Source organism: Colobus angolensis, unplaced genomic scaffold (genome assembly GCF_000951035.1).
Source record: "Colobus angolensis palliatus isolate OR3802 unplaced genomic scaffold, Cang.pa_1.0 Scaffold160, whole genome shotgun sequence".
Lineage (NCBI taxonomy): Eukaryota > Metazoa > Chordata > Mammalia > Primates > Cercopithecidae > Colobus > Colobus angolensis.
This window is the reverse complement of record NW_012114711.1, coordinates 10,487,733-10,515,623: the sequence shown is the minus strand read 5'-3', so window position 1 is coordinate 10,515,623 and position 27,891 is coordinate 10,487,733. Positions and strand designations below refer to the sequence as shown.

Sequence of the window (27,891 nt, the reverse complement as noted above, 5' to 3'; positions counted from 1 at the left end):
CATCACATCTGCCTAATTTTTATATTTTTAGTAGGGATGGAGTTTCACCATATTGGCCAGGCTGGTCTCGAATTCCTGGTCTCAAGTGTTCTGCAAACCTCAGCCTCCCAAAGTGCTGGGATTACAGCTGTGAGCCACTGCACATGGCTATGATTTTAATTTTTGATAAACATAGAAACCATGGATGGAATAATCTGTGAGATGGCCACTTACATGTTTATTACAGGGGCTTTACAGAAGTTCTCTGATAGGGATGATGGCAAGATGACTTGAACACTGGAAATGAGGCTAGATTAGTACCTCAGGAATTAGCATTTTCTTTCAAAGATTCAAAATATATTTTAAAAAGGGATCAAAGAAACTTTTTAAAGAATGGGGCATAAGCATGACTTCAACTAAATTATTCCACATAATGAGATACTTTCTTTGAAAGAAACGAGACATTCTTACATCAAGGTCTTGGAGGGATTATTCTGGAAGAATGGATAATGATAGCTATAAATCAAGGTGAATTAAGAGGGTCTCAGAGGTCACTGTAATGATGGGGGAAGGGGACATACTCAAGAGGTGCTAACAAATGAAGCATGAGTTAAAAGCTAAAATGTTGTGCTAACCACTGAGGTTCCCAAAACAAATAAAATGCAGTCTTTCTTGAGGAACTTACAGTTTAGTTTTAAATGTACCTAAAGATAAATGACATTATAAGAATTGTGTGATTTTGTGTCTTAAAATTGAGTTCTTAAATGTTTAATATCTATATTTAAGCTAGAATCACCAAACACCTCATCAGGAAAATAATCTACCTAGTTTTAAAACGTGTCAGTCTTCCATAATCACCCTGACATAGACAGAAAGAAAAAAAAAAAAAAACAGATTTCAATATAGATGATGGTATTAGGAATTACAGCCTGGTTGCCCCATATTGCTAACAGTTTTATATAGGAATGGTGAGAGGAAATAATGGTGTAAATTCAGAGTGAAAGCAACTGTAATAAACCACAGTAAGCAGATCTAGGATATAATATTTTATGGCCTTCTAGCAAAATTACATATCGTAAGGTCTTTCTCTACATGCTTCCTTTTTTCCTAAAGGGCAAATGGGAAAAATGCAATTCTTCCTTCCATTAAGAAATAATGACTGACTACCTTCTATGTACTAGGAATTATCTTTGATAATGGAAACACAGGAAAATGTCCTTGCCCTCATGGAGCTTAAAGTAAATTGGCAAAGGCTGACAATGGGCAATGCACACAACAACATAGAACATTGTATCTGTGAAGGAGAGAGGCATACAGTGCTCTGAAATTCCATAGTAGGAAAATCTATCTAGCTTTTTTTTTTTTTTTTTTTTTTTTTTATACTTTGAACCTTGCTCTGTCTCCCAGGCTGAAGTGCAGTGGCGCATTTTCGACTCACTGCAACCCCCGCCTCCTGGGTTCAAGCAGTTCCCCTGCCTTGGCTTCCCCTGTAGCTGGGATCACAGGTGCACGCCATCACACCTGGCTAATTTTTGTATTTTTAATAGAGCTTGAGTTCTAAAGAACTTAAGACTGAATAATAGTTAATAACAGTTAATCAAATCTTCCTTTAAGTATTTTAGGAAAGAATATGCTAGGCTATGATAAAGTATTAATTAAAAATAAATTCTAGAATTTATCTGAAAAATAATAACCCCTTTATAAGAACAATTGAAATACAACTATGTCAAGTGATCACCGTAAAATACCAAAAGGATAGTTCTTTTAGGTTTTGAGAAATCGACATGTATGACGGCAGCATAGCAGTAACAATTGTTACTATTTGTGGTATATTGACAAGCAGTATTCATGAGATTTTCCTGGAAATAGTCTGATGGACTGTAAGAGTCACATATGTAGTCCTTAGTCTTACAGTGCTTGAATCAGATTTGGTTAAAAGAATTCGGAATTTATTAGTGCCACATGCTATCATAAACATTTACCTTGACCCTCACTTAGATAAAGGAGTTTTTAATGTCTAATATAGGTCGTTTTTGTTGACCTGAATTTTAAAGCTCATTGAGAGTGGATTTTCTTTCATTCCCTGCAATATTAAGAAATAAATTGCCTTTGTTGCCATTGCATGTGCATTCATTCAAATAAACAGGGCAATTTATGCAAATATAACTGTTTTACAAAACCTCATCATCTGAGAAAATCATGTTACAGTTCTGTTTGAAAGTTCAACAAGGAACAGCATCCATACATATTTAAATCTGCTGGACTATAATTGAAAGAATAAGTATTGAGGTTTTCTTTCACAGCTTAGTGAAAATGTGCCCAGACTTCCATGTTTTAAACAATTACATGGCCTCTGTTAAAGGATGGCTTATTTTCTCTGACATCATTGTCTTGGTTTGTTCTATCAGTAAATAATGAAGAGGCGCTCATCCGTGCACTGTGACTGTGTGCATGGTGGAGATGCTTTAGGCTCTGGTTTATAAGTAGTCTCTGCCTCAGGATTTAAGTCTAAAGTAAATTTTGAAGCTAAAGCCTTTTAAAAGGGTGAGGTCCTTTATAGAGGAAAAGAATCACAATCTTCAAAGTCAAACTGTTCAGAAACAATGGAAGTAAATCCTTCCAACCTGCCAGCAGTATACAGAAAAAACACCACTGAGTCTATGCACCCTCTCTCTCTCTTTGTTGCTCTCTCTCTCTCTCACACACACACATATATATACACACACAGACACATATTCTACATAGGACAATGCAAATAGCTCACTTCCTTTTCTTCATATCCATCTTACATCGTGACAGCATGTTAATAAGAATAGAAAGAGCTTTAAAAATAACCCTCTAATTACAACTCAAGGCAGATAACATCTGTTACTCAAGTTATTTTCAAAGTTTTCAGACTCAAACAACCAGTCTCCTTATTTATAGGGAGCCAATGTGATGCACTGTAATCAGATATTGTTGGGTATTCAATGCTTCCTCATGCGCCATCTTATATATTCTACCAACCTAGTGAAGCAGAGATCATTAATTTCATTCTTTCTATGAGGAAGTTTAGGCTTGAAAAGTTAAAACATGTGTCAAAATAGCCAAAATAAGAGAGTGATGGAGTCCATTATTCAAATCCAGGTCTTTCTGACACCATAACCAATGTGCTTATTTATTTTTGTGTCACATCACCTCACGTACCCATAAACATTGGGTTTATATCTTTTGTGAGGGTGAGTTTGCAGGTAAAGAAAAGAGTGAACATTTAAAATTACCCTGGAGAATTCTCTAACCATATATACTGTCCAGAAATTCCAATAGATAAGTTTTTCCTTTATATTGTTATTCTTTTGGAACTAGAATATAGATTATTTCTTCAACTGAACATCAGGGGAAGGAGATGGATTCTTTTTAGACATCATGGGATGTGTGTCTTTAAATACCAGAATCACCTTTGCAGCAGCAAGATGCATGCATTAGGAGAGGCCCACAGAAATGAAACTCACGGAATGTATTTCATGTTGTTCTAGGCCATACAAACACTGAGTAGACTTACTCCACATCATTTAAACTAATTTCCTCTCTTTCTTTCCTTTCTTTCTTCCTTTCTTCTAATTGAAAAGGAGGGGTATTTGCTAAGCACATAAGTTCATGCGTCTAAATCACTTGCACATGTGATATAGTTCCAATGCATTTTATTATAAATACATACCAGATACCATAATACATATAAAAGATGGATACTTACTAAATACTTTTATAAATACATGCCAAATACTATAATATGTATAAAAGAAGAATACTTATTAAATACTTATTATATATACACAACAAATACCATACTACTTATTATTAATACCTTGAAGAGGTATTAATTTTCAAGACATCACCTAAACATTCACTGTTTTCTTGCATTTCTGCAGCACCAGCTGGCTTTTTAGCTACTCCCATCCTCAAGGGGAAAGGCTCTAGAATGGAAAGATTTCATCCAAAATGGCTGCCACAGATAGAATCTTTATTTTTAGCTGGGGCTGTTCAACGTAGGATTAGCTAAAAAGATGAGCTAGGGAGTTCAGATCATATTATGAGAGCTTCTCCTTTTAGAAGAGTCATTATATATAATAGCAAACTCAGATATTAATGTCTTAAGTTTCCACCAAATGACACCAGGAATAAACCACCATGTGAAAGTCACTGTTGACCTGTCCATAGAATATCGTTTTTCATACAGACCCAGAGCAAACATCTGTCTTGATCCCAAGGCAAGGAATGATCAACATGATTTTGACCTCATGAACACTGTAAATCCTGTAACAGAATGGGCAGTGTTCTTCCTTTGCTTCATCCAGTTTAAGCTTGAGTGTTAAATTTGAGGATCACTTTTAACAATCATATAGTGCAAAATGACATATGCCCTTTATCTCTAAGCTTTATCTTACTATTTTACCCATATTTTCTTTTCATCTTATTTTGTCTATTTTATTCTATCCTGATATTTTAGATATTTTTCTAAGTCAGCCTCCAGCCTTAGTTTGATTAAGGCAGGATTCAGAAAAACAAAGAAAGAAAGAAAAACAGTCATCAAAAATGATTAGATACCTCTTTGGGGATTTATGAAGTCAATTGTTAATGAGTCCTATAAATCACAGCATGCCACAAGGCCAGAGTTAAGATTTCTTTCCTAATCAGAAAGTTTCTAACTGAATTGTAGCATAAATGTGTCCCTTAGGAATGTAGCACCTGGGGCCATAGTAGAAAATGAGACAGACATGGTCTCCTATAGTCATGAAGATTAGATAGAAAAACAAACAAACAAACAAGAAATTATACTAACCTGTGATAGGTGCTGTGGGAGAAGATACTAGAAATGTAAGACCAACCCAGCAAAACAAAGGAAGTTTTTGTGAGTGTTGCATCTGAACCCAGAAATGGTGGTTAGAGCGAGACTTGACAATGATTAGAAGCTATCTGGTCAGCTGTGTTAAGTCAGAAGGAAGAGAATAAGAATCTCACAGATCTTCCCAGATCTCCTGTGAAGTTCTGAAATTACAGCTAACAATGCACTGAATTAAAAACATGAGATTTATAAACAAGCCCTAGTTTCTTTATTTTAGCATCATCCATATCCAGAAGCACTATATTTCTGGGTATATCTGTAATCTGACAGTCAAATACTCAAAGCTATATCTTCACAATTTATGACATCTTTCCTCATAACATGGAGCTCTCTTTCTGTTGCTTTGCTTGTTTGTTTGCTTTTATGGTCAGTCAACTGTTCTGGTAAATAACAATTTAAATTGCATGAAATGCTTACAACACTGAGCACCCAATTTGAACATAAGAACAGTATGAGAATATCTAAGCATACATATTTGTATGTATTTACCATATCCAATACATTCATATGGGGAAACCCAAATACTTATTGTCAGAATTTTTAAGTGAGAGAATTTTGTCTCATTTTTCAAAATCTGCTCACTGGAAGACAGCTGGCCAAATAGTTGAACCCATTACCTCCAATCTGAGCTAAATAAACAAACGTAAGAGAATCCTCTCCAAGTGCTGCTAAAGAGAGCTGTCTCAAAATAATCTCAAGTTTGAAAGACTGTTTGTCTAAATACATTCTACTGCCTAGATAATTTATTTACTTTTGTTTTGGCCAAGTCATTCAGAGCAATTCCAGGTATTCTTCAAATCAAAGTGGCACCATGATTGCATTCACATAATTCTAAATTATTCTCTCCATTTTGGAGAGAGGCAAAGAGGAAGAGTCTTCATGGGGAGGTACATCCAGCCACGTTTTCCCATGTTTTCATACACAGTCTAGAATCCACCCTATTACCCATTAGGCAGAAGTAAGATACATACTTTTTTTCTTCATTTATTCTATTAGTACTCAAGGGATCTCAGTTTCTCAACTTCGAAAATCTCTCCAAAAACAACAAAGTCTTACCAATGAAGACGTTACAGGTGTAACTCACAGGACTCTGGGAAAGTAAGAGTCTGTAGTGTTCATTTAATAAAGTCTGAAGAGAACTCTACAAGCCACAGATATTTGAAGAGAGCCAACTTGATCAGAGCAATCTCATCCTACCTGCCTCTTTGGAAATCTGCGTGAAGGACTCCACACCTTTCTCTCCATAACTTCCTTCAGATGCGAGAGTAGACACATAATTCCAGCCTAGGGCCTTTACAATGTCTACCATGGCCTGGGCTTGGAAGGAATCGGGTGGCACCACGCGAGAGAAGAAGTCATAGCGCCGGTCATCACTTAGCTCAGGTGCCGTTGATGCATAACTAATCTGGGGGATCTGTAAAGACAAGAAAGCACCACATGAGAGTACATCATCAGGACATAAAAGACTCACTTATATTATGACAATTTACTTAAAATACAGGGCTGCAAAGGGGATCTATTTATTGCCAAACACCACCATGTAATTTTAGACCACCTAAATGCAATCATCTACTTCTTAGCAGCACGAAAGTATTGATATTGACTTTAGTGTCTTGCCTTTTTATTTCCTTCTCTTAGGAATAAGGGAAGGAGGCTAGCATGGGAATTCCAAGGTCAGGGTCATGGTTGTTTAGAAGAAAAAGATTTATGACCATTGTACCAAACATGGTAAATCATGCTTTACTACTTATAAACCAATGGAAATAAAAATACAACAATCTGACTGGAGTGTATATAAAGATTGGTTTAGTTGTCACAGCTTGTGAATATTGGGTAGATATCATTAGCCATCTAACATTGATTGATTGTGGATGATCTCCAAGGAAATATCTAAGTAAGTCACAAGTATTATCTAATTTATTCTTCACAAGAACAGTTTAAAGTAGCTCAGTAATACCCTTTGCCCCAGGGAAGGGAAATTCCTCACCCCCGAGGCATTTACTCTAGTGGTCTTTGCACATTGACAGGCTTTCCTCAAAATTTTCCAAATTTTCTTTTGGATTCTGGGAGAGAGCTGCCAGTGCTGTCTGAGGAGAATCCACAAGGGCCTCTGATTTCTATCTTTTTCCTTCAGAGAACCCTCTGACCTCTACCCCACATGGCATTCACCAAATGTCCTGAAGAGCTCTAGAACTTTTGCCTATAAGGATCACCTTAGGACTTCACAGGCCCCTTGAAAAAAATCAAATTATCTCCCTCAGCTGCTGTAGTATTTATTTCTTAGGATCACTGGAAATTGGGCTATGTGAATAGTCCTAACACATCTACTTTGCTAAATTAAATTATATATATGAAAAGAGCTGCAAAAAAAATGTCTGCCTGGGGTCTCAGGTAGCCTAAGGCCAGCCCGAAGTAATCACAGATGAGAAATCTGGCTAAGATCCTAACTTCAGAACTCCTATGCTAGTTACCTCTTCAAAGCATGGTAACCTTTGTCCCCTTCTTTGTCTTAATTCTATAAAGCAATAGATAATGAGTGGCACAATTAATTTTCACGTAAGAATGATCAACTCTGACAACATTCTGCTTACAAACTCCCCCAGGACTTATCCCTGCCTTATCACAAAAGGTTTCTCGGGTGTCCAAAGGCCAGTTGATCTTTTCTCAGACCAAGCCCAAAAGTCCAGTGTAGCTCAAATATGGTAAAGCCACGCTCAAGTTGATTCATCGAGCCCTGAAAATTCTACTATTAACCCATTTATTTCCTTCCTTTGTAGTTTGCCTAAAGTGTACCCATTTGCCATCGTTTAAGGCTAGTTATCGCCTCTGTAAAGATCGTTTCTCCACCAATATTTTTAGGTCAGCATTAGAGTTAATTAAGTCCTGTGGCCCTGACATCAGACGACCCACCATTTTCCATGCAGCCTGTTCATGATGCAGTTCTGCTATATGACCATTGGAGGGCAGGCTTTCTGCCCCTGACTTAATTCAAAGCCAGTGTGAGAAAGCCTGCATGTCTCCTGACGGGTCTTTTTACCTGAGCAACTTCTCAATTACAGTGAGGTTTAGTGCAAAGTAAAATAGGATTTAGTATTGACAAGATATGGGATCAGAGTTTGGCATTTCTGTTTGCTAGTGTTTAATTTGATGAAGCTATTTCACTTGAATGAGTTGGTGACATCACTAATAATAAGTTGTTCTGAGAAACAGGGAAAATGAATGTGCATTGCTTTGTATGATGCCTGGAACAGAGTGGGTGCTTAATACATGGGAGTAATAATCATCCAAAATAAAGAATGGTATGTTTTTCCTTACTAAAGTTATCGATTCCCCAATTTGACTTCCAAGTTCTCTGCTGCACGTCATCACGAACATTCTCCACACTGTCCCATGGCAATAAAATATTTTTACATATTCCTATCATTACTGCTTTCAAAACAATATGTACTGTTTATTCAACTCTTTATTTTGTACCAGTCATGTTCTAAAAGTTTTATATGCATTGCTTTATCTAATCATCAGCAAATACTGTGAACCGTACTATACAATATTACATGAGACTATATTATAGTATTATTAACTTGTTTTACAAGGGAGAAAATTGAGGCTTGGAAGAATATTACCTTGCCTCAGGTCACAAAGCTATAAAACACTCACAACTATGATGCTTTGCTGAATTATTACTAAAATATTTTTTAAATAAGCATTAAATAGGAAGGCCAGTAGATTAATGGAATCCAGGCTGACTTCTGTTCACATCACTGACTACATAACCACTAAAAGTTATTTTACTGGTCACTCTTAGACTGCTGTTCAAACACCTTATATAAGTGCCTCAGCAAAGCTTATACAAATATCTTAATAGAATGAGTTACCTATGTGTCGATTGTAGTTTGGAGGTTGTAAGTTTTAGGTAACAAAAACATCAACTGAATAAAGGCTTTGGACAGAAATAGAGAAGAGGGAGGAAAAGAGGGAGAAAGAGAGAGACTTCCCCTCACAAGAAAAAAAGGAAAGAAGCCAGGCATGTCAATACATTTCCATCAATTTCAACTTGTGGGATTGTAAAAGCTTCATGCTGTTGCACAGATGTCTTTCCTGCCAAAATCCCTCTGTACCTTTGAAAGGGTGCTAATAAAGATACATCCAGCCCTCTACTTGAATTTTCATTTATGTAGCTGCTGTAAAACCTCAGAATTGTGAGGTGCCCCAATGCAATGCATTTTCTACACTGTGCCCCAAATTTTAGTAATGAAAATCCTGAGGAAACAGATTTCTTTCCTCATTACTGTGCATCCTTTGAAAATTATTAGTATCTGTGGTCTATCCCTTCCAGTGTAAATAAGGAATATCTCCTGGCTTAAGACCCACATTTCTCTTTAGGATCATGCATATACCCTCTATCCAATGGTACTTATTTTGACACTATGAATATAATGATGCAAGCATAAGGAATGAAATACAAAGTGGATTTTATTCTGAGATAAAAATGTGGCTTTACAAGGATATCCCTTGTAGCAATAGAGATGAAGGACTGGAAGAATTTATGTAACCTATGAAATAGGATGTTGCCTATTTTCCTAGCTATTATGCTTCATGTTTAGTTACTTGCTTTCAAGTTAACGTTAAAGCCTACATAGTAATTATTTTGAGTGCTACTACTGGTACCTACAACTGATCAAATGATAATTAGGCATCTTTAGCAATTAATTTCTATTTTCACCCAAATATCTAGATATACTTTCTCTTGCTGCTATTGGACCTTTTCTCTCTTGCCAGTTTTCTTTCAAAATGAAGACTTGATCTTTTGATAAAGACAATTTAGTGCGATAACATTCCAGCTATATAAAATGAGATATTCCATCTCTTCTTAGGCCTTTTTTCTTGAACTTAGAAAACTAAAATACTTTTAATCTTTATCACAGGACCACATTGTCATCTTAGTATTCTTTTCTCTTCATAAAAATTTGCCTATTGCACAGGAATGGTTTTGTTATGAGTAGTATCAAGTAGGATTTTAAAACACCTATATTCTATTTAGAATAAGTGTATGCTTTTTAAAGAAAATTAACAACATACATTAGAGAAATAAACACAATAAAGCAGGTTAATTTTAATGCCTTGATCCCTGTCAACATTTTGTTGTATCTCTCTATTGCTTTTGTGTGTATATTTGGTTATGCACACATACTGATATGGTTAGGCTTTTTGTCCCCACCCAAATTTCATCAAGAATCATAATCTACATAATCCCTGTCATTTCCACGTGTCCAGAGACTAGGTGGAAGTAATTGGATCATGAGAGCAGTTTCCCTCATGCTCTTCTCGTGATAGTGATTGAGTTCTCACAAGATCTGATGGTTTTATAAAGGGCCCTTCCTCCTTTGCTTGGCACTTCTTCCTGCTGCCTTGTGAAGAAGGTGCCTTGCTTCCCATTCTCCTTCTATCATGATTGTAAGTTTCCTGAGACCTCCCCATCCATGCTGAACTGTGAGTCAATTAAACCTCTTTCCTTTATAAATTACCCAGGCAAGCAGTCTTCATAGTAGTGTGAAAAGAGACTACTACAAATATATAATTATTGTTATGAGCTTATAAATATTATTTATTATTAAAATATGGACCTTAGTCTCCCCTTCCCTTCCTGCCATCCTCCCTTCTTTCTTCTTTCTTTCTGGTTGCATAATATTCTACTGTATGAATATTTGACCTAACCTAAACTTAACGTTCATTGTTAAATATTTAAACCTTTTGAAGTTTTCACTGTCATTATAAGTGAAAACAAAATCCTCAGAGCGAATGCAAGTCTTTATACATACTCATGAGTATTTCCTCACAATAATGTTTAAGTCACTCTACCTCAACGTGACAGAAATATTTGAGGTTTGCATTTACATCTTTCTCTGCATGAAAATTACTTTGGGCTGTTAAATACAGAGGAACAGTAATCTATACTTTTTTCCCTTCCAAATGGTTAACTACTTGATTTAGCACCATTTATTAATTAATCATTCTTTAATGACAGAAAAGAACATCTTTTGTTCTATATTAAATTCTTAAACATCCTTAGGTCTTCAGGGTGTATCTTCTACTATTTCATTTTTTTTTCCAAGTCTTGGGCTTGAAAATAGTGTTTTACTATTTTAGCTGTTATGAATTTCAGAGTATTTTGAGCCTATCTTAGTTGCAACATACTCCCTCTTCATAGCTGTCCTTTTAAAAATGATCATGGATAATCATGTTTTTAATTTTCCTTATAAGCCTTAGGATAATTATTTTTAGGTTAACAATAAAATTCCATTAAGATTTTGATGAGAATTATACTACAGCTATAAATAAATTTGGGTAGAATTTAAATATTTACAACATTTTATCTTCCCCCAGGGAAAGTTATCTATTTTTATCTATTTGGTTGTTCATTCTTGCTCTTCCTAAAATCTTATAATTGTCTCCATTTAAACCTTACACATTCCTTAACTTTGTTTCTAAATAATTATTTTCATTGTATTATGTATGAAAGAAAATATTCATTTTGTTATCTATTTATTGCTGCCATATAGGAATCTATTAATTTCTGTAGATTTTCTTTGTGTCTTCTACCCTTGTTATAATTCTTATTAGTTGTAATAGCGTTCAGTTTATTTTCTTGGGATTTCCATGTAAGCAAGTTATAATGATTCAGTTAATTTTCTAATTACATCAGTTAGAGTTTCCAGGAAAACAAGAGTGATAATAGGAAAAATTCCTTTCCCTTTTGTTATTTCTGAACAGTGAGCAGCTAAAAACCAACTAGTATTATTCTGATGTCTTACCTTGAAAAAATATATACAGTTAAATTAAGAAGCTTATATTTAAATTTTTTATTTTGTCAATATAAAGTCTTAGCTAGAATTTGTCAGAAATTTCTTTAGATTTAGAAAGACACTTTTAGAATTGAAAGGGAACTCCTAGATCATATGGCCCAAAGTCTCCCTCTCTCTGTAAGTTTATGACTCGCTTCAAAAATACCGCGGAGACCCTCACGCAATCTGTGCCACCATCTACCGCCACATTTCTTGAAAGCATTTTCTTTATATTTGCTATTGATACAGGATGCTCTTATTTTTACTTGAGACACAGAACTGTACTTCATCAGGATATCTAGGTAAAGCTATTCTATGAACAGTAACAAAATGATAACATTATAAATTATCATTTAGTGTCTTCCCATGTGTGACACATCATGCTAAGAGCTGCAATACATTATTTTAATCCTCACAACAGCACATTTACACAATTTCTGTTTTTCTGATTTTACAAATAAAGAACCTATGACACAGAGAGATCAAGAACCACTCTGAAGGTTACATATAAGTAAGTGGCAGATCTGGAATTCATTTTAAGCACATCTCTAAATCCTTTACTCCTAAGCCCTGTGCTACAATTCCGCTTTAAGAGAACATTATTCCAGTTGGAATGGCTTACAATTCATTTTTTTCCTTTCCTTTATAACACGTTCTTCCTCCTGTATTGTGTGATACTAGTTAAGCCTTTCTCTCCCCTTACTTGGAATAGTCAACCACTTCATGTTCTTTCTGACATACTACCTACCTTTAGTCTTATAACTTCTCATTCTCTCTCATGAGAAAGATAATGAGACACCCCAAACCCTTTTTCACCTATTCATGAGGAACCTTCTCTCCACATCCTCACCAATGCTTGTCATATTTTGTCTTTTTGATAATAGCCATCATAACAGATGTGGGGTGATATCACGTTGTGGTCTTGATTTGCATTTCCTTGGTATTAGGCACTTTTCCATGTACCTGTTGGCCATTTGCAGGTCTCCTTTGAGGAAATGTATATTCAGGTCCTTTCCCCATTTTTAAATTGAGTTGTTTTTCTGCTTTTGATTTGAGTGAGTTCTTTATATATTTTGGATATTATCTCCTTATCAGATATTGGTTTCCAAATATTTTCTTTTATTTAGGAGGTGTCCGTTTACATCACTGATTGTTTTCTTTGCGATACAGAAACTTTTTAGCTTAATGTAGCTTCATTTTTTTTTTTTTTTGTGGCCTGAGCTTTTAGTGTGATGTCCAAAAATATCATTGCCAAGGCCAGTATCAAGGAGCTTTTTCTTTTCTAAATCTCTGCTGACTCATCATCTACGAAAGTATCTTTATAATCACCTATATCGACACATCACTCTAAACTATACATTGATCTAGAATCCTTTTTGGAGAAGAAAATGCATTTATTTCCTTGAAGACACTTTATTATAAGGTATTCCATTCTTTTAGAGTAAAGATCTATGCATGAATTCATGCTCTCCTATCTGCAATACATTTCCAAACATCCAAGGTGTCTCCTCTACAAAAATCAAATTTTTCCCAGGCGTTTTTTAAATCAGTACTTTTGAAAATGCTACAGACCTTTTTTGCTTCTGTAACTAAATAACTTTAAGCAGTAATTAAAACTAAGTTTTTCATTTTTATATTGAGGCTTCAGATTAATTTAAAATTCTGAATGCTGCGCATTGCTGTGTTATGCTAGATGTTGTGATCATTCTAATATCACTGTAGGACCAGCTATTTCTAGCATGCTTGAGGTGTTCAGTACAGTAAAAAGAAAATATGACAAAATGTCCAAATCTCTGTGGTATTCTTTATCTCTTCGCCAATTAAGAAAATCAAATACCTGTAGCCCTTAATCCTTTAAGAGGTTAAAAATAATATATATATTATTTATACATATATATACACACATACACATACATATGTATTTAGGTATATACACACACACCTAAAAAATATAGTAAAGGTGAAATTTTGGTCAAACTTAACAGTAGTAGTTGATTCTCTATAATGTACCTACACTTGTCATTGCATGCCTTTAATATATTTTTGGGTCTTCACAAGCAGGTAAGTCTAAATGTGTACGAACCACAGAACACATCTTAGGAATCTATTCTGCACTTCCCATGATTTCTTTCATTGAATTTAATAAATGTCTCCATTGCTTTTATGAATGAAGACTTTCCATATAGATATATAGTAACATATATTTACAGTTTACTACTAATGTAGTGTATATCTAAATCAATTTTCCTTTTGCTGATTTAAAGAAATTGTCAAAAAAACTCTAAATTTTATACCAGTATTTTTCAATCTTCAGTCATCTGCAAATGTGTCTCATGTTTTCTTCCCACATGCTATACCACATTTACAAACACGACAATATATTCATACTACTGAATCCATTATTTACTTAACATTTTAACTTCTCACTCTTATTTGCTTAAAGTACAAAGAACCTTCTTTTCATGTCTATCAGTACGCCTATAGAGTGATTATGTATTTATTTTAATGTGAAAGAGGAATATGTAACTATTAGTATTATTCGTGGTATCTTTGATATACAAAAACAGTTTCTTCTGATCTACTATATCTACATTTTATAGCTTCTTAGCTCTCAGTGATAAAAAGGTCTAATGTCTTATTGATTGGGCATACTGTCACCTACAGTTTATGATTATATATTTACATAACTGATTTTTAGATTTGAACATTTTAATGCATCTAGGATCTATTTAATATATATTATCTATTATAGACTAGGACTTCAATTTTGTTTTTTGTTTTTGAGTGGATAGCCAAGTGAATAGCCAGTGTTTTAAGAACAAAAAATATTTGCTTGCATGTCATTATCACTTTTATGCATTTTTATATAAAATTATATCTATACAAACACAGAAATATTTAAAATTAAAGCACTACATAGATGTTATCTCATGCTCTTGGATGTCTTATGAAATTCGCTATTAATGTATAAAATATTTACATTTCCATTTTTTAAAGAAGCTCAGTCTTCTCTGATTTGTCTTCAAGTTACTACGTTTTTCTCAGTTTGAATGGACTGACAATAATTTGTCTTATTAGATAAAATGGCACGTTATTTGTTTCTCCAGGAGACTATATAGCATTCACACTCCCTCTTAATGAAGTTCCAATGAAGAGTAGACATTATATGGATTTTTCTGGTCCCGAATGGCCACCATTCCAAATATTGGACCACCAACACCTGCATGTCCATAATCCTCTATGCTTTTTCTGCCTTTCATGGTTAGATGCAGGACTAATTTCACTTCTCTATGTGGGTCTCCAACTAGTTGTGAAGAACCTCTCTTCTCCAAGTTTTTTTCTAAACTCAAATCTCAATTTCTCCAATTATTTCTCTCAAGACACTAGTCAGGTGACACTGATGACAAGATAGAAAAGTCATTTCAAGTAATCAAGGTTCGAGAGCAATTCTCATGCCTCAAAGTTATCATATAAATTTTATGTTGAAGTCAACTTTCCTGGCCATTGTTAAAAATAAACAAGCAAACAGGGAATAAAAACAGCAATAAAAATCATACTCTTTCAAGTCATCAGATGTGATGTTTCCCAGATTCAGATTTTACTCTCAAGATAGAAAAAAAAAATGCCCAATTCTCTGTTTCTAATTTTACCTTTAAAATATTTATGTAAATTTATGGTTCTAAGAATTCCTGTAAATCTAAGAGAAACAATGCTAGGGGAAAAGACAATTTCAAGAATAGTTAAAACGGACACATAAATAACTTATATCATATACACCCTATGCATACTTTTGAGACATAAATATTCATATCTCATCAATAAAATGTATTGTGGTGGTTGAATTATTTTGGTAGACTGAAAGAATGATCAAAAGTTAAGATACATCCAATAAACAGCACACATCTCTAAAAGGTGCTCAAGGCTCTGCCCTAACCTCTGCAATGCTTGCCCTAGAAAGCACAGTGAATTTAAGGAAGCTCAATTGATGGGTACTTCCAGAACATGGTAGTTTTCTTTGGTAACAAGTGCCACAGTTCTAATTAAACAATTATCTGAATCATTATCTGTTTCTTGTTCTCCCCATTCCTTGAGAGTATTTACCCTTATAGAAGACAAAGACCTTGCTCATCATTGTTTCACCACTGGATACCACTCTATTGGGAACAGAATAGGAACTGATCAGTATTCATTGAAGAAATGGGGATGCCAGGAAATGGATAAAATGGAATAAACTAAGGGAACAGATTTCTTTGACCTGCTCCTCATCCACAAAGTCAGTGTGGCCAGAGAGACTCACAGTATTTGGGAGTTTTTCTTGTCCTGGGTAGGTCTGTGATGGGTTGCTTTAAGCACCAGGGCAAATACTTTTTCTCACCTTTTCTTTTCCTTGGCACACTTTTTGGGGGATTTTCTTCCTCAACACTGTAATGTAGGAGAAAGCAAGCTATCATTTGGATGGAAGATCAAAGGTAAAGGGACCAAGGAAGTCATTTAGGAAGCTGCTCACTCTGTTTTCCTTAGGCCTTAGTTCCTGACAACCTAGGCAACATAAACTATGATGCCCTAGGATTCAAACTTTGCAAGACCTAACTAGGATTTGTCATTTTAAAGAGGCAGATTCTGCCCTGCCTTTTCCTTAGCTCCTCTCCCCTCAGGAACCAGTAAACTGCTACTAGGCAGAAGGATCTCCTAGGCTTGGAAACATACTCCCTTAGGCATCATCTTACTGTCAGTATTTGTCACTGAAGACTCAAGTACAGATGTCTTATAGAAGACATTAATACAAATGTTTAAAAATTCCAATTTCCACCACTGCTCCATTGCAAGCTTACTTCTCATAAAAATAAATTTCTAAATATTTACATAAAGGAAATTATTTTATTTATTTAGAACACAATGAAAGTTCTGAAATTGTTTTCATGCATGTTAATTTTCTTCCTTTTTGTATTATTCCTCTGTATATTATATTTTTCTCTATATTACATTCTTTCTCAGTGTATTATTCTTTCTTATATTATATTCTTCCTCTCTTTATTGTATCCTGCTTTGTATTATAAGCACAGTGCCTGCAGCAAGGACAGTCACCTGAGGAGTATCCTACTTTTTGGAAGGCAAATGTGGTTCATTTCTTCCTGGGGGATTTGCATACGTGGGCAGGACAAAACTGCAAATATAGAAAGGCAAAACAAAATTCCTTAATGTTAGTTCTAGAGGGTAGTTTCCACAAAACTTGTAAAAGGCGAATTTTTGAAAGTATCATATGCAATTAAGATAATACTTCAGTGTACCTGTTGAGATATTAATGAACTCCCAGTGGGGCATTATTAAGTTCACAGTTAGCAGTAATTTCACTCTTAGTTCTTATTAAGCTTTATTGATATGGATCCCCCAAAAGGGAAAATCGTTGAAGAACCATTTCAGGCTCATTCTTTGAAACATCACTCCCTTCGATTTATACTTATCTCCTCTCTAGATATCATCTCTGCTCACATAGGATGGTTGGGCAGCAATTCTAATTTGGGGGTAATTTAATTTTTATTAATTTATTCCAAACTACTGAGGGATAACTAATAATCTTGAATTAGCTTAAAATCGGGAGTTTTACACAACTTTAACTTACTCATGATGGAGATTATCATCAAGTATTGCAACTCTTTTTTTCTTCACTTTTCATCTCTCTAATTACATAATATCAAACACCTTCAAACATTCTGTGAGTGGTTTGTAACCATTTTCTTGAAATTCAAGTAGTTTTGTGTGTGGATTGCAAGTTACATTTGTTATAGCACATGTTTAAAAGAATGCTGGTTGCTTTACTAAATCTTTATATGTAGTAGGTATTGTTATATGTGGTACTTTATATACACAATCTCATAAATTTTTGCAACTTGTTATAGATAGAAATATTATTATCATATTCACTGTTTGTGCCTATCTAGCATACATGTACTTTTCTCTTTGTTACAGTTCTTACATTTGCCTGAGGAGCCACCTTTTCTCATCCCTGAATTCCTGTGGTTTAGGGAGACATGGCTGTACTTCAGAATCCAGATGTTGGTCCATGTGACACAAAGTTGACCAATCAGAACACAGGATTCCTTTAGCCTCAAGAGAAGTTATATGGCCTGATCCAGACCAATATGAACAAGTGAACTGCAATATCAAGCTGTGGTCAGAATTTCTATATGAAAGAAACTTCTTAAAAAATAAAATGTCTAACAGAAAACCATATAAGTCTATGGTTGATGATGATGATGATCATGATGATGATTTTGCCAAGTGACAGTGGGGAAACCTAGTTATCTTACACACCTCATAGTTTGAAATATTAGGCTCAGGACTAGAGAGAGAACATCACTTAGAACTTGTCTCATCCTGTTTTTTTATGGAACATAGAAAATAAGGAAAAAGCTGCAACTTTTGTCTTATGGTTAACAGTTGCTAAAATAGCAGTAACATGTGGCTCTCATCAAGCTAGACAAACTCCCCAAGACCATTTCTTTAACCAGAAAAATGAGGCTAATCTTATGATCCCAAGATACATCACAGGGTTAAGATGAAATACCTACAAAATGAACGTTGCACATGCCATACTAATATACACGTTGCATATGCCATACTGATATACATTGCTATTTTGTCTGGTGCTATTTGCTTAAATAGACATCCTAGTTGTAAGTACGGGAGGGGTTGCGTGTGTGTGTGCGGTATATAACGAGGCTTTCTGAGACCAACTGTAGATTAGAGAAATACTTTCTTCTGTATTCCCACAGCATTCAATGACATAGTACAATGGAGGCCTTTCCATCCCAAGATGGTATCCCAGAAACCATCAGCATACACTTACCTAGAGGAGCAGAGAAAAGCAAAGGAGAAATGTAAATTTGATGACCTCTCAGCCTCCTTCCTAAGCTTAATTGTCTATGAATTCTCACTGGTCAGTAACCTAGGATGAATTCCTATAGACAACCATATATTATGAAACAAAAACTAAACAGACTAAAAATTTCTATTAATATTTTTTATATTGATTAAATACGATCCTAGACTTCTTCCAGGCCTCAAGGGCCAGCATCTCATACATAGAAGTCTGGCTTACCAAACACTAAAGGTTGAATTCTGAGGCATTTTGCTAGCAATATAAATGTCAAATCTCTGTAGAGGAGGATTTCTCAAACTTGGTGACGTTGACATTTGGGCTAGGTAATGCTTTGTTGTGGGGGCTACAAGAGCCATCCAGGGCAATGTAGGCTCTGAGGCAGTACCCTGGCCTCTGTCTACTAGATGCCAGTAGCATATTCCCCAGTTGTCAAAACCAAATAGTTCTCCCAGCAATGCAAAATATCACCTCATGTGCGCGTGGCATTGGGGGTGGAGGAACATTGTCACAGTTGGGGACTACCAGGCTGGAGGTCGTCTGTGCAAAAGGGGAATCTCAACCATCACTCTGTAGTCACAAAATGAAAATAAAAGAAAAAGCTATTTTTAACATTTTGTATTCTCTCTATACTTTTCACATTTTACTTTCTACTTGCCAAACTTTCCCCATTATCAGAGCTCCCTGTGTTTCCTAGCCACCTTCAATCATCCGCTGTCTCAGTAGAATGCACAATGACAACACCGCTGCAGTGCTGAGTCCACTACATGCACACAGCCAGGAACTTCTTAAAGTGAAAAGTTTTTTCCAGGAGAGAATGAAATTAAATCCACCTGGTTTTCTGAGAACCATCACTACTTGTATGTTTAGTAAAAAAAAAAAAAATTGATTATTCAGAAAGGTTGAAAATGGAGAGTTATGGTTTATTGAATATTCAGGTAAACTACATGGTATGCTGTATGGCAGTTCCAATTTTCAAAAAGTTAGTGAACAATAAAGTGCACTTCACTGAAATGCTATGGAACATGGTGAAATCTTCACTTAATGATTCAGAAGCCACTTTCAGCATCAAGCGAGCCTTGGACATGTTCATTCCCATAGTAAAAGACCACAGATGTAGATGTTCCAGAAGGTGAAATTTAATCTGTGTTGATCCTTTGATTCCCTGAAAGAGGCTTACTCGACAAAAAATTTTTATTTAGTTCTTTTACTCGTATAAAAAGGAGGTAAGCTATGCTTTCTTTTTTCAACCTTTGATATGCCTCATAGTCTAAGAAAATGAGCATTTAGAGTTTCTTACTATCAAAGATTTATATGATTTCTGCATGGTAAATAATTCCTTACCATTTAATTCAGATAATACAATACCCCATCAGTTAGCATATGATAACCTTTTTTTTCCTTTTTAAAATTTATATATTTGAGGCACTGCAGATACAGTAATTAATGAGGTAGGCCAGCTCTACATGTGCTTGTGGGTACCCAGGAAATATTTAAATAATGAATAAATAACTTCATGAGTGTATTTATGTTTTGTTACTCACCAAGTAAGGAATACAATATGTAGCATGAACAAAGCTTATTTGGCCCATAATCCCTTTCCCCCTAGAATATATATTTTAATTTCATATGGTTATTGTTTCTCAGTAACCACATTGTTAGAGGGGCACCAGTCTAAATAAAACACTAAAAGGTCATTGAAGAAAGAACAGCTCTTTAAAACTGGGAAGTTTAGGAAACTTATGAGCAAGAGGTGTTGTTTAAGCTAATCAGGAGAGAGGAGGCTGATTTCCTTTAGCAAAAGAGCAAATGAAAGCCTTTCCCAATGACAAGAGATGGTAAAAGCAAATTCATAAAGTAATGAAGTAGGCATCCTTTGAAGAAATGAGAGACACTTTCTTAGCTTGAGGGTAGAGTCCATTGTCCCACCTGATTTATAGCTGGAGAAAAGGATGTGGCAACATGATAAACAAAATTAATTCCCGTCTAAATTTACTTTGTTTCTTCTCCTATTATAATAATTACTTTTCTAGACTAATAAAACATACAGAATAGGCCAGGCGCAGTGGCTCACACCTGTAATCCCAGCATGTCAGGGGGCTGAGATGGGTGGATCACGAGGTCAAGAGATCGAGACCATCCTGGCCAACATGGTAAAACCCCGTCTTTACTAAAAATACAAAAATTAGCTGGGCATGGTGGCGCACACCAGTAGTCCCAGCTACTCAGGAGGCTGAGGCAGGAGAATGGCGTAAACCCGGGATGCGGAGCTTGCAGTGAGCTGAGATCCGGCCACTGCACTCCAGCCTGGGTGACAGAGCAAGACTCCATCTCAAAAAATAAAATAAAAATAAAACATACAGAATATTTATAACATATGTTACTGCACTTTTACAAGAACAGATAAGAGATGCACAGACACCTCAACAACTACTGAGACCCAAATACCTCTAACGTAATATCTAAGAGGCCCTTCGATGAGGATACTGGCATCACTCCCCAAGGATTCGATTAGACAAAGTGTCATTGATTGTTCAACGAGGGCCTTGTGACAAAAGGTTTTCATGGTTCTATCTGACATTTGAAGCAGTTCACTCCCTGCTGTTAGAGGGAGTAAGAGCTTTGCTCACTTTGGTAATAAGAATCACTCCTGCCTACAGATCACAAATCTTGGTGGAAGAAGCAAAGCTGAGCATTTGTCTTTCTGTATTTTTTTCTCAGTCCTTCTTCCTAGCTCCTGGATGAATATATGAGAATAGAAAATGGAAAATAAATAATAAAGCTTTGAAATGGAAAGTCTTAGCCTTAGATTCACAATGCTAGTGAAGTTTATTCAGGACTAACAGATCTTGATATAATTCCACGTGCACGCGTGTGTGTGTGCGTATGTGTGTGTGTGAAGAAATACTTCCTGTAAAATTTTCAATGTATTTTCAGGCTGGGGTAGCCTGGTAGGTTCCCTTCATTGCACATTGTTGGAAATACTGATTTGTTCCAGAATCTAACATTTTCAAAATTCCTTCCCTACATCCAGAAACTGACTTTTGCTATCACATCACCTGCCACCATATCATCTTCCAATTACCATGATTGAATCTTTTTTGCATGTAATTGCATTTTAGGTTTACTGCTTCCTGGGGAGATTGAGGGAGAGAGAGAGAATGTCATCAATGCCAACACTACTAGCTGTATTTTAACAAGTTTGCTTCAGGGAAGATTTTGAGATAGAGCTACTAATCCTCTCCATTGGTCATTAATCTTTTGAGACAGAAGCTCACACCTGGGCTGTAGTGCAATGGCACAATCTCAGCTCACTGCAACCTCTGCCTCCCAGGTTTATGTGACTCTCCTGCCTCAGCCTCCCAAGTAGCTGGGATTACAGGTGCACACCACCACACCCGGCTAATATTCTGTATTTTTAGTAGAGACGGGGTTTCACTATGTTGGCCACACTGGTCTCAAACTCCTGACCTCATGATTCGCCCGCCTCAGCCTCCGAAAGTGCTGGGATTACAGGAGTGAGCCACCATGTCCAGCCCATAAGCCATGAGTTCTTATTAACGGTAAATCTTGACTGGACTTGGGAATTTTGTTCTCTTCCTGATCGTGGCCTTTAGACTCAAGGTTATGAGGGACATTTTAGTCAGGACCAGGTATCTCAATGGGTCAAAGATGGAATGGTAACGCTAACATAACAGAGTCAGAGCTATACTTTTATGGAAGAAAACAATGCTCAGAGAGAAAAAGTAATTTACCAAAAGCCACATTGCCATAGAGTTAATGAGAAACAACTCGAATCATATCTCTTGACTAGGTTGTGTGATGTTTCCAAAAATGTATACTGCGTTGCCAAAATGTTTTGTCCCTCTGTATATTCGATTTCAAAAATTTAAAATGACTCATTTTGATGATTAAGCTATACCAATTATTTACTGGTTTGATTGCAAAAATAGAAAATAAAAATAAGAATTGCTTGAAAATATGTTTTTGTCTTTCTCACAGAAAGTAAGTTGACAGATAAAGAATTCAGAGCTTGTATGGAAGTTCCAGTCACCAAGGACCCAGGCTACTTCTGCAGCGCTGTCCTAGAATGTCAATTCCATTATCAATGTTGTTCATAGTTTCAGACGTTTGCTGAAGCTTCAGCAATCATGAGCTCATCTCAAGCAGTAGGAAAGGGGATATGGAAAAAGACAAATGGGCAGTTGTTTTTGTTGGGTGAAGTCTTTCCATGTTACCTTCCCAGCTTGGCATACAACACTTCCACCTATATATCATTGTCCAAAATAGTCTCATGAATCACACCTAGTTGCAAGAACAGATTTTTGAAAAATGTAATTTTTTAGCCAGCATACTGTTACCTCGAATCAAGCTTAGTTCTTTGACTAAGAAAGACTAAGGAATAGAGAAGGAATGGACATTATCTGCCACAATCGTGAAGGATGGATAAGAGTGGATCATGTGCAGCTCTAGGCTAGAGAACTTGTAAACAGATATAGCTGACCATTTGTGTGTGGCTAAATCAATTTTTGAAGTATTTGTGTAGAAGGCAAAGAAGACAAAGTAAGCAGGCAATAATTCTCTAGTAGGATATCAATTTTATGTTGACCACAGGCAGCAAATGATGTCAAAAATACAATTCCATTAGGGTCACCTAGCAATGACCCCAAATAGTGCTTCTGTTTCCATGAAAGCATCCCAGCAACTAAACTGGTACACTCCTAATGGTACTGTCTTTATAACATACCAACTCTACTATGAACATCCACGAACATGTACTAAACATGTTCAGCTTTCTCCTACCAAAGACTCACTTGAATTTTTAACATGAGCAAGTTTAAGAATCTTTCAGAAAGCAACATTTTCTCCCAACTTCAGCTTAAAAGCAACTGTATGATAGTTTATTGAGGTTCCTATGCTCTTTTCTGCCATAATGTTTCTCCATGGATTGGAAAGAGAGATCCCTTAACCTGCTCCAGTTTGAGCAATTAAGAAGTCTGGGTCAGGTGTGGTGGCTCACGCCTGTAATCCCAGCACTTTGAGAGGTGAAGGCAGGCAGATCACCTAAGGTCAGGAGTTCAAGACCAGCCTGGCCAACATGGCAAAACCCCATCTTTACTAAAACATGAAAAAATTAGCTGGGCGTGGTGGTGGGTGCCTGTAATCCCAGCTACTTGGGAGGTTGAGGCAAGAGAATCACCGAACATAGGAGGCAGAGGTTGCAGTGAACACAGATCACCCCACTGCACTCAAGCCTAGGTGACAGAGCAAGATTCCATTTCAAAAAAAAAAAGGAAGTCTGATTTTTAAAATTTTTCTGCTACTAAGGGCAGAAAAATACCTAGAGCTGTAAAGCATAATCTCAAATAAGAACCCATGAGATTCTAAATGTCATCATGATCAGACCCTGCATCCTGGAGCAATGAACTAAGTGTATTAGGTGCCTGGCTTCCAGCAGTCAAACTTGAGTCACGTTTATGTTCATGCATAGAAAATGAATAGGAAGAATAAAAAGATAATTTCCCAGCTAAAATATCAAGCAAAATGATGAGATGAATTTTATTTTTTACATGAATGGCTACAGTCTGAAAAACAAGTGTTGCAATCAAATTTTAAATGGACTCTGGAAGATCAATACTTCACATCCACCAGTTTTTTTAAAGTAAAGGGACCCATATAAATATTATTAATTAATTTTGAACTCTTCTAGTCTTTTATTGGCCATCGTTTACCTTTCTCTCTCTAAAATTATAGTGTGTGTTTCCTACTTGAAATCATTCTATTTCCCCAGGCTGGCACTACTACTATGCCACAGAAAAGGTCTACTTTTCATTCTGATCTTAATCTATTATCAAACAAATCAATAAGCGTATTAAAAAGCTTTGACTTCACTTCTCATAGATAATTCACTTAAAATTTTCCAAATCTGAAAATCGATCATTGGGGTTAGGCAAACAGTATTGAAAGTAAAACAAACAAAAAAAGTCAAAAGATCCCAAACTAGTTTCTTTTAGATTTGAAACCAATGCATTTGTACATGTCTCATTTATGGGTGTGTAGTATACACATAAAATTTACAATTATACTCTATGTATTACTAATTACAAAAATATTGTATATGTTATGTATAACTTTTAAAATGCACCTTCCCAGTTAGTATTAAGAGAAAAAATAAAACCAAAACATTTAATATCCTAAGGACTATCCTAACTAGAAGTTTTGCTAAATACTAACAAAGAGTAGAAAGCAGCTACTTTGAATTTAGCAGATATTGCTAAACAGAAAAGTGGATGTTCAGCTATTAACTTAAATTTACGTAAGATACAGCTGTCATTCGGGTTATTAGGGTTAGATGCTATCAATCATTTTCTTTGTAGTGGTGGGGAATCTATCCACATTAACTCGTCTGATCTTTTCTCTGCCCAGTCTGTTTCCTGAACACTTCATTGGAGTCATCTTGCGGAAGATGTTAGAAACTCTAAGAGATGTAATCTCTCTTCTCCAGGTGTTTAGGAGAGAGAAAGGTGTGACCCTGTCAATACAGAGTAAATGAGGTTGCTGTCTAGAACTGTGAATGGAAGACTCTCTCTCCATATATATCCTTCCACCTTTCTGGAAGAAGAGTGTTAGACATTACTTTTTAGTAGAATGAGTTGTTTTTAAGAAAGACATCATGCCAGTTTGGGGACGTTTTCAGCTACTAGTCAAGAGCTCATGATTCTGGCCACTGGCCACCTTTGCAGAATTTCTATGAAGTAGAATATTTAAATAATTGAAATTTACTCAACTTTTAAAAATAGATTTGTGTGTACCTTGTTCTCAATATCTCAGGAACATGGTGTCCAAATGATTTCTTAACAAATATAGTTCATTGGCTATGAGAATAAATGGAAAAACATCACAGCAGTGAGACAGGGAGATAGAGATATACGATTGGCCATGAAGAGATTAACAAAGTGAAAGAAGTAGAAGGAAAAGAGACTAAAGAGGAGGAAGGAGAAGCAGAGGGGAGGGGGCAACCCAAATGGTTTCTCACAACAACAACACATTTATCTTGAAATATTTAAATTTTTGTTAATAAGAACACTTAAAATTCCCCATAATATGAGTGGTAGTAGTTAACTCTGTCCTTTCCCTCACCCCACATAGCCCAGGAAATAGTAAAAGCTCATACATAAAACAACACAATGAGAAGCAAAATGCCTAGGCATTTCCAAGCATTATCATTCATTCAACCTCCGGTTCATACTCCCATGAAGTTGACAAACCTTCGGGGTTTCATACATGACTAGGGTTTATCACAGCATGCTTTCTGGAGCATGGCAATTAACACAATAGGGGGGATTTTCAATGTACTGCTCTATGCCTGAGTGCCACACATTTGACCACTGTTGATCTACTTACAAATCGGTGTTTCTGTGCAGAGTTATGGTAATAGATGGTACTTTCAGAAAGGTAATTTTGAATCTTAACAAAGTACCAGAGCAGCAGCCTATTTTGGGATAGAAATCACTGGGCCTATTATTATTCAAGTTCACTTAAGGCCCTAGGCAGTTTGAATCACCTGAGTAACCTTCCCAAATAGCCCATCTTCACAACCCACCAGTACCTCTGAGCTATTTCCAGTGTGATTTTCCTTGGCTCCCAGGCTGTCCTGCTCCTGTTTGCTTTGCAGCAGTAAAAAAGATTCTGATTTTCCATTCTGTTTCCTGACACCGCACAGAACAAATTATAATTAGAAAACCACCTGAGGGGAAGGTGACAATTCAGTTGTCAATTTTCATGGATAAATCCCAATTCTATCAACAGAAGCAAAGCAAGCCTCTCAGCCTCAAAATAGACACTCAGGAGATGGTGTAGTTAGCTGGTTCACTGCCCTGAGAAGAAAAGCAATCACAAAGATGACAGCAACTACAACAGAAAATACGTGAACAAAAAAGAGAGCCCTCTCACTGTAAATATTTTTACTGCCACAGGTCTCTAATACGGGTATAGAGTGATGTGAAACAGTCATTTTGCAAAATATCCCTTCTAAAGCTGATGAAAAGCTGTCATGTCACAATATGGAATGTAGCCCAACAGGGTACCCAGAGATAAAGGAGTGTAAGTGTTCAAAAGGTAGAAAATAAATAAATTTGCAGCTTGTGGTGAGAACGGATTAACTCAGAATGGATTAAGAAGACATTACAACCTTATTTTTAGTCATCTGGATGCAAGCTCTAAAAATTTGTTATGCAAAAGGATGTTTTTAAATCTCCGATTATTTTTTCCCCAAACAAGCAATCTTGATTTTATGCATACCTCTATGAAAGACATATGAGGGGAATGGGATGAAACCAAAAATAAGGAAAATGTTCTAAGTTTTGTTTTTGTTTTGTTTTTGAGACTCTTCTTGCTATGTTTCCCAAACTGGCCTCCATCTCTTGGGCTTAGGTCAGCCTACTCAGTGACTGTGCTTAGCCTCCATGTGCACCTAATCAAAAACTATTAGGCTGGGAGCAGTGACTCACGCCTGTAATCCCAGCACTTAGGAGGCCAAGACAGGTGGAACACCTAAGGTCAGGAGTTCGAGACCAGCCTGGCCAACACAGCAAAATCCCGTATGTACTAAAAATACAAAACTTAGCTGGGCATGGTGGCGGGTGCTTGTAATCCCAGCTACTCAGGAGACTGAGGCAGGAGAATCACTTGAACCCAGGTGGCAGAGGTTGCAGTGAGCTGAGATCTGCGCCATTGCACTCCAGCCTGGGTGACAGAGCAAGACTCTGTCTCAAGAAAAAAGAAAAAAAAAGAAAAAATACTGGTTTACTAAGTTATGCAGATCTTTCACAGGTTGACACATTTCACTAAATGATATTTAAAAAAAAAACCCCAACAGCTAGTATCTCCACCCATCTCTTCAGAAAAGTGTAGAAAGCTCTCAAGTTCATAGTGGTGAATACGAGTTTTTCAAAATTCTAATTTACTTATTTATTTATTTATTTATTTTTAAGACAGAGTCTTACTCTGTTGCCCAGGCTGGAGTACAGTGGTGCAATCTTGGCTCACTGCAACCTCCACCTCCCTGCAACCTCCGCCTCCCGGATTCAAACGATTCTCCTGCCTCAGCCTCCAGAGTAGCTGGGACTACAGGCACCCACCACCACTCCCGGCTAATTTTCGTATTTTCAGTAGAGACGGGGTTTTGCCATGTTGGTCAGGCTGCTCTCGGACTCCTGATGTTGGGTAGTCCACCCATCTTGGCTTCCCAAAGTGCTGGGATTACAGGTTGAGTCACTGCACCCGGCCTCAAAATTCTAATATTCATTTGA

The 27,891-nt window shown here is 36.2% G+C and overlaps 1 protein-coding gene across 1 annotated transcript in view; it reads right to left on the bottom strand.

Moving 5' to 3' along the window:
- Window positions 1-3,823: 3,823 nt before the first annotated feature.
- LOC105508396 (metabotropic glutamate receptor 7-like) overlaps window positions 3,824-27,891 on the bottom strand; it is a gene marked incomplete at its 3' end in the record, with an annotated part of 296,249 nt that continues 272,181 nt past the window's right edge. Inside the window, exons 2-3 of the mRNA XM_011937263.1 lie at window positions 6,059-6,275; window positions 3,824-3,932 (exon numbers count right to left, since the gene is read on the bottom strand). Coding sequence (XP_011792653.1) covers window positions 3,824-3,932; window positions 6,059-6,275 — 326 coding nt within the window. The remainder of the gene's footprint in view (window positions 3,933-6,058; window positions 6,276-27,891) is intronic.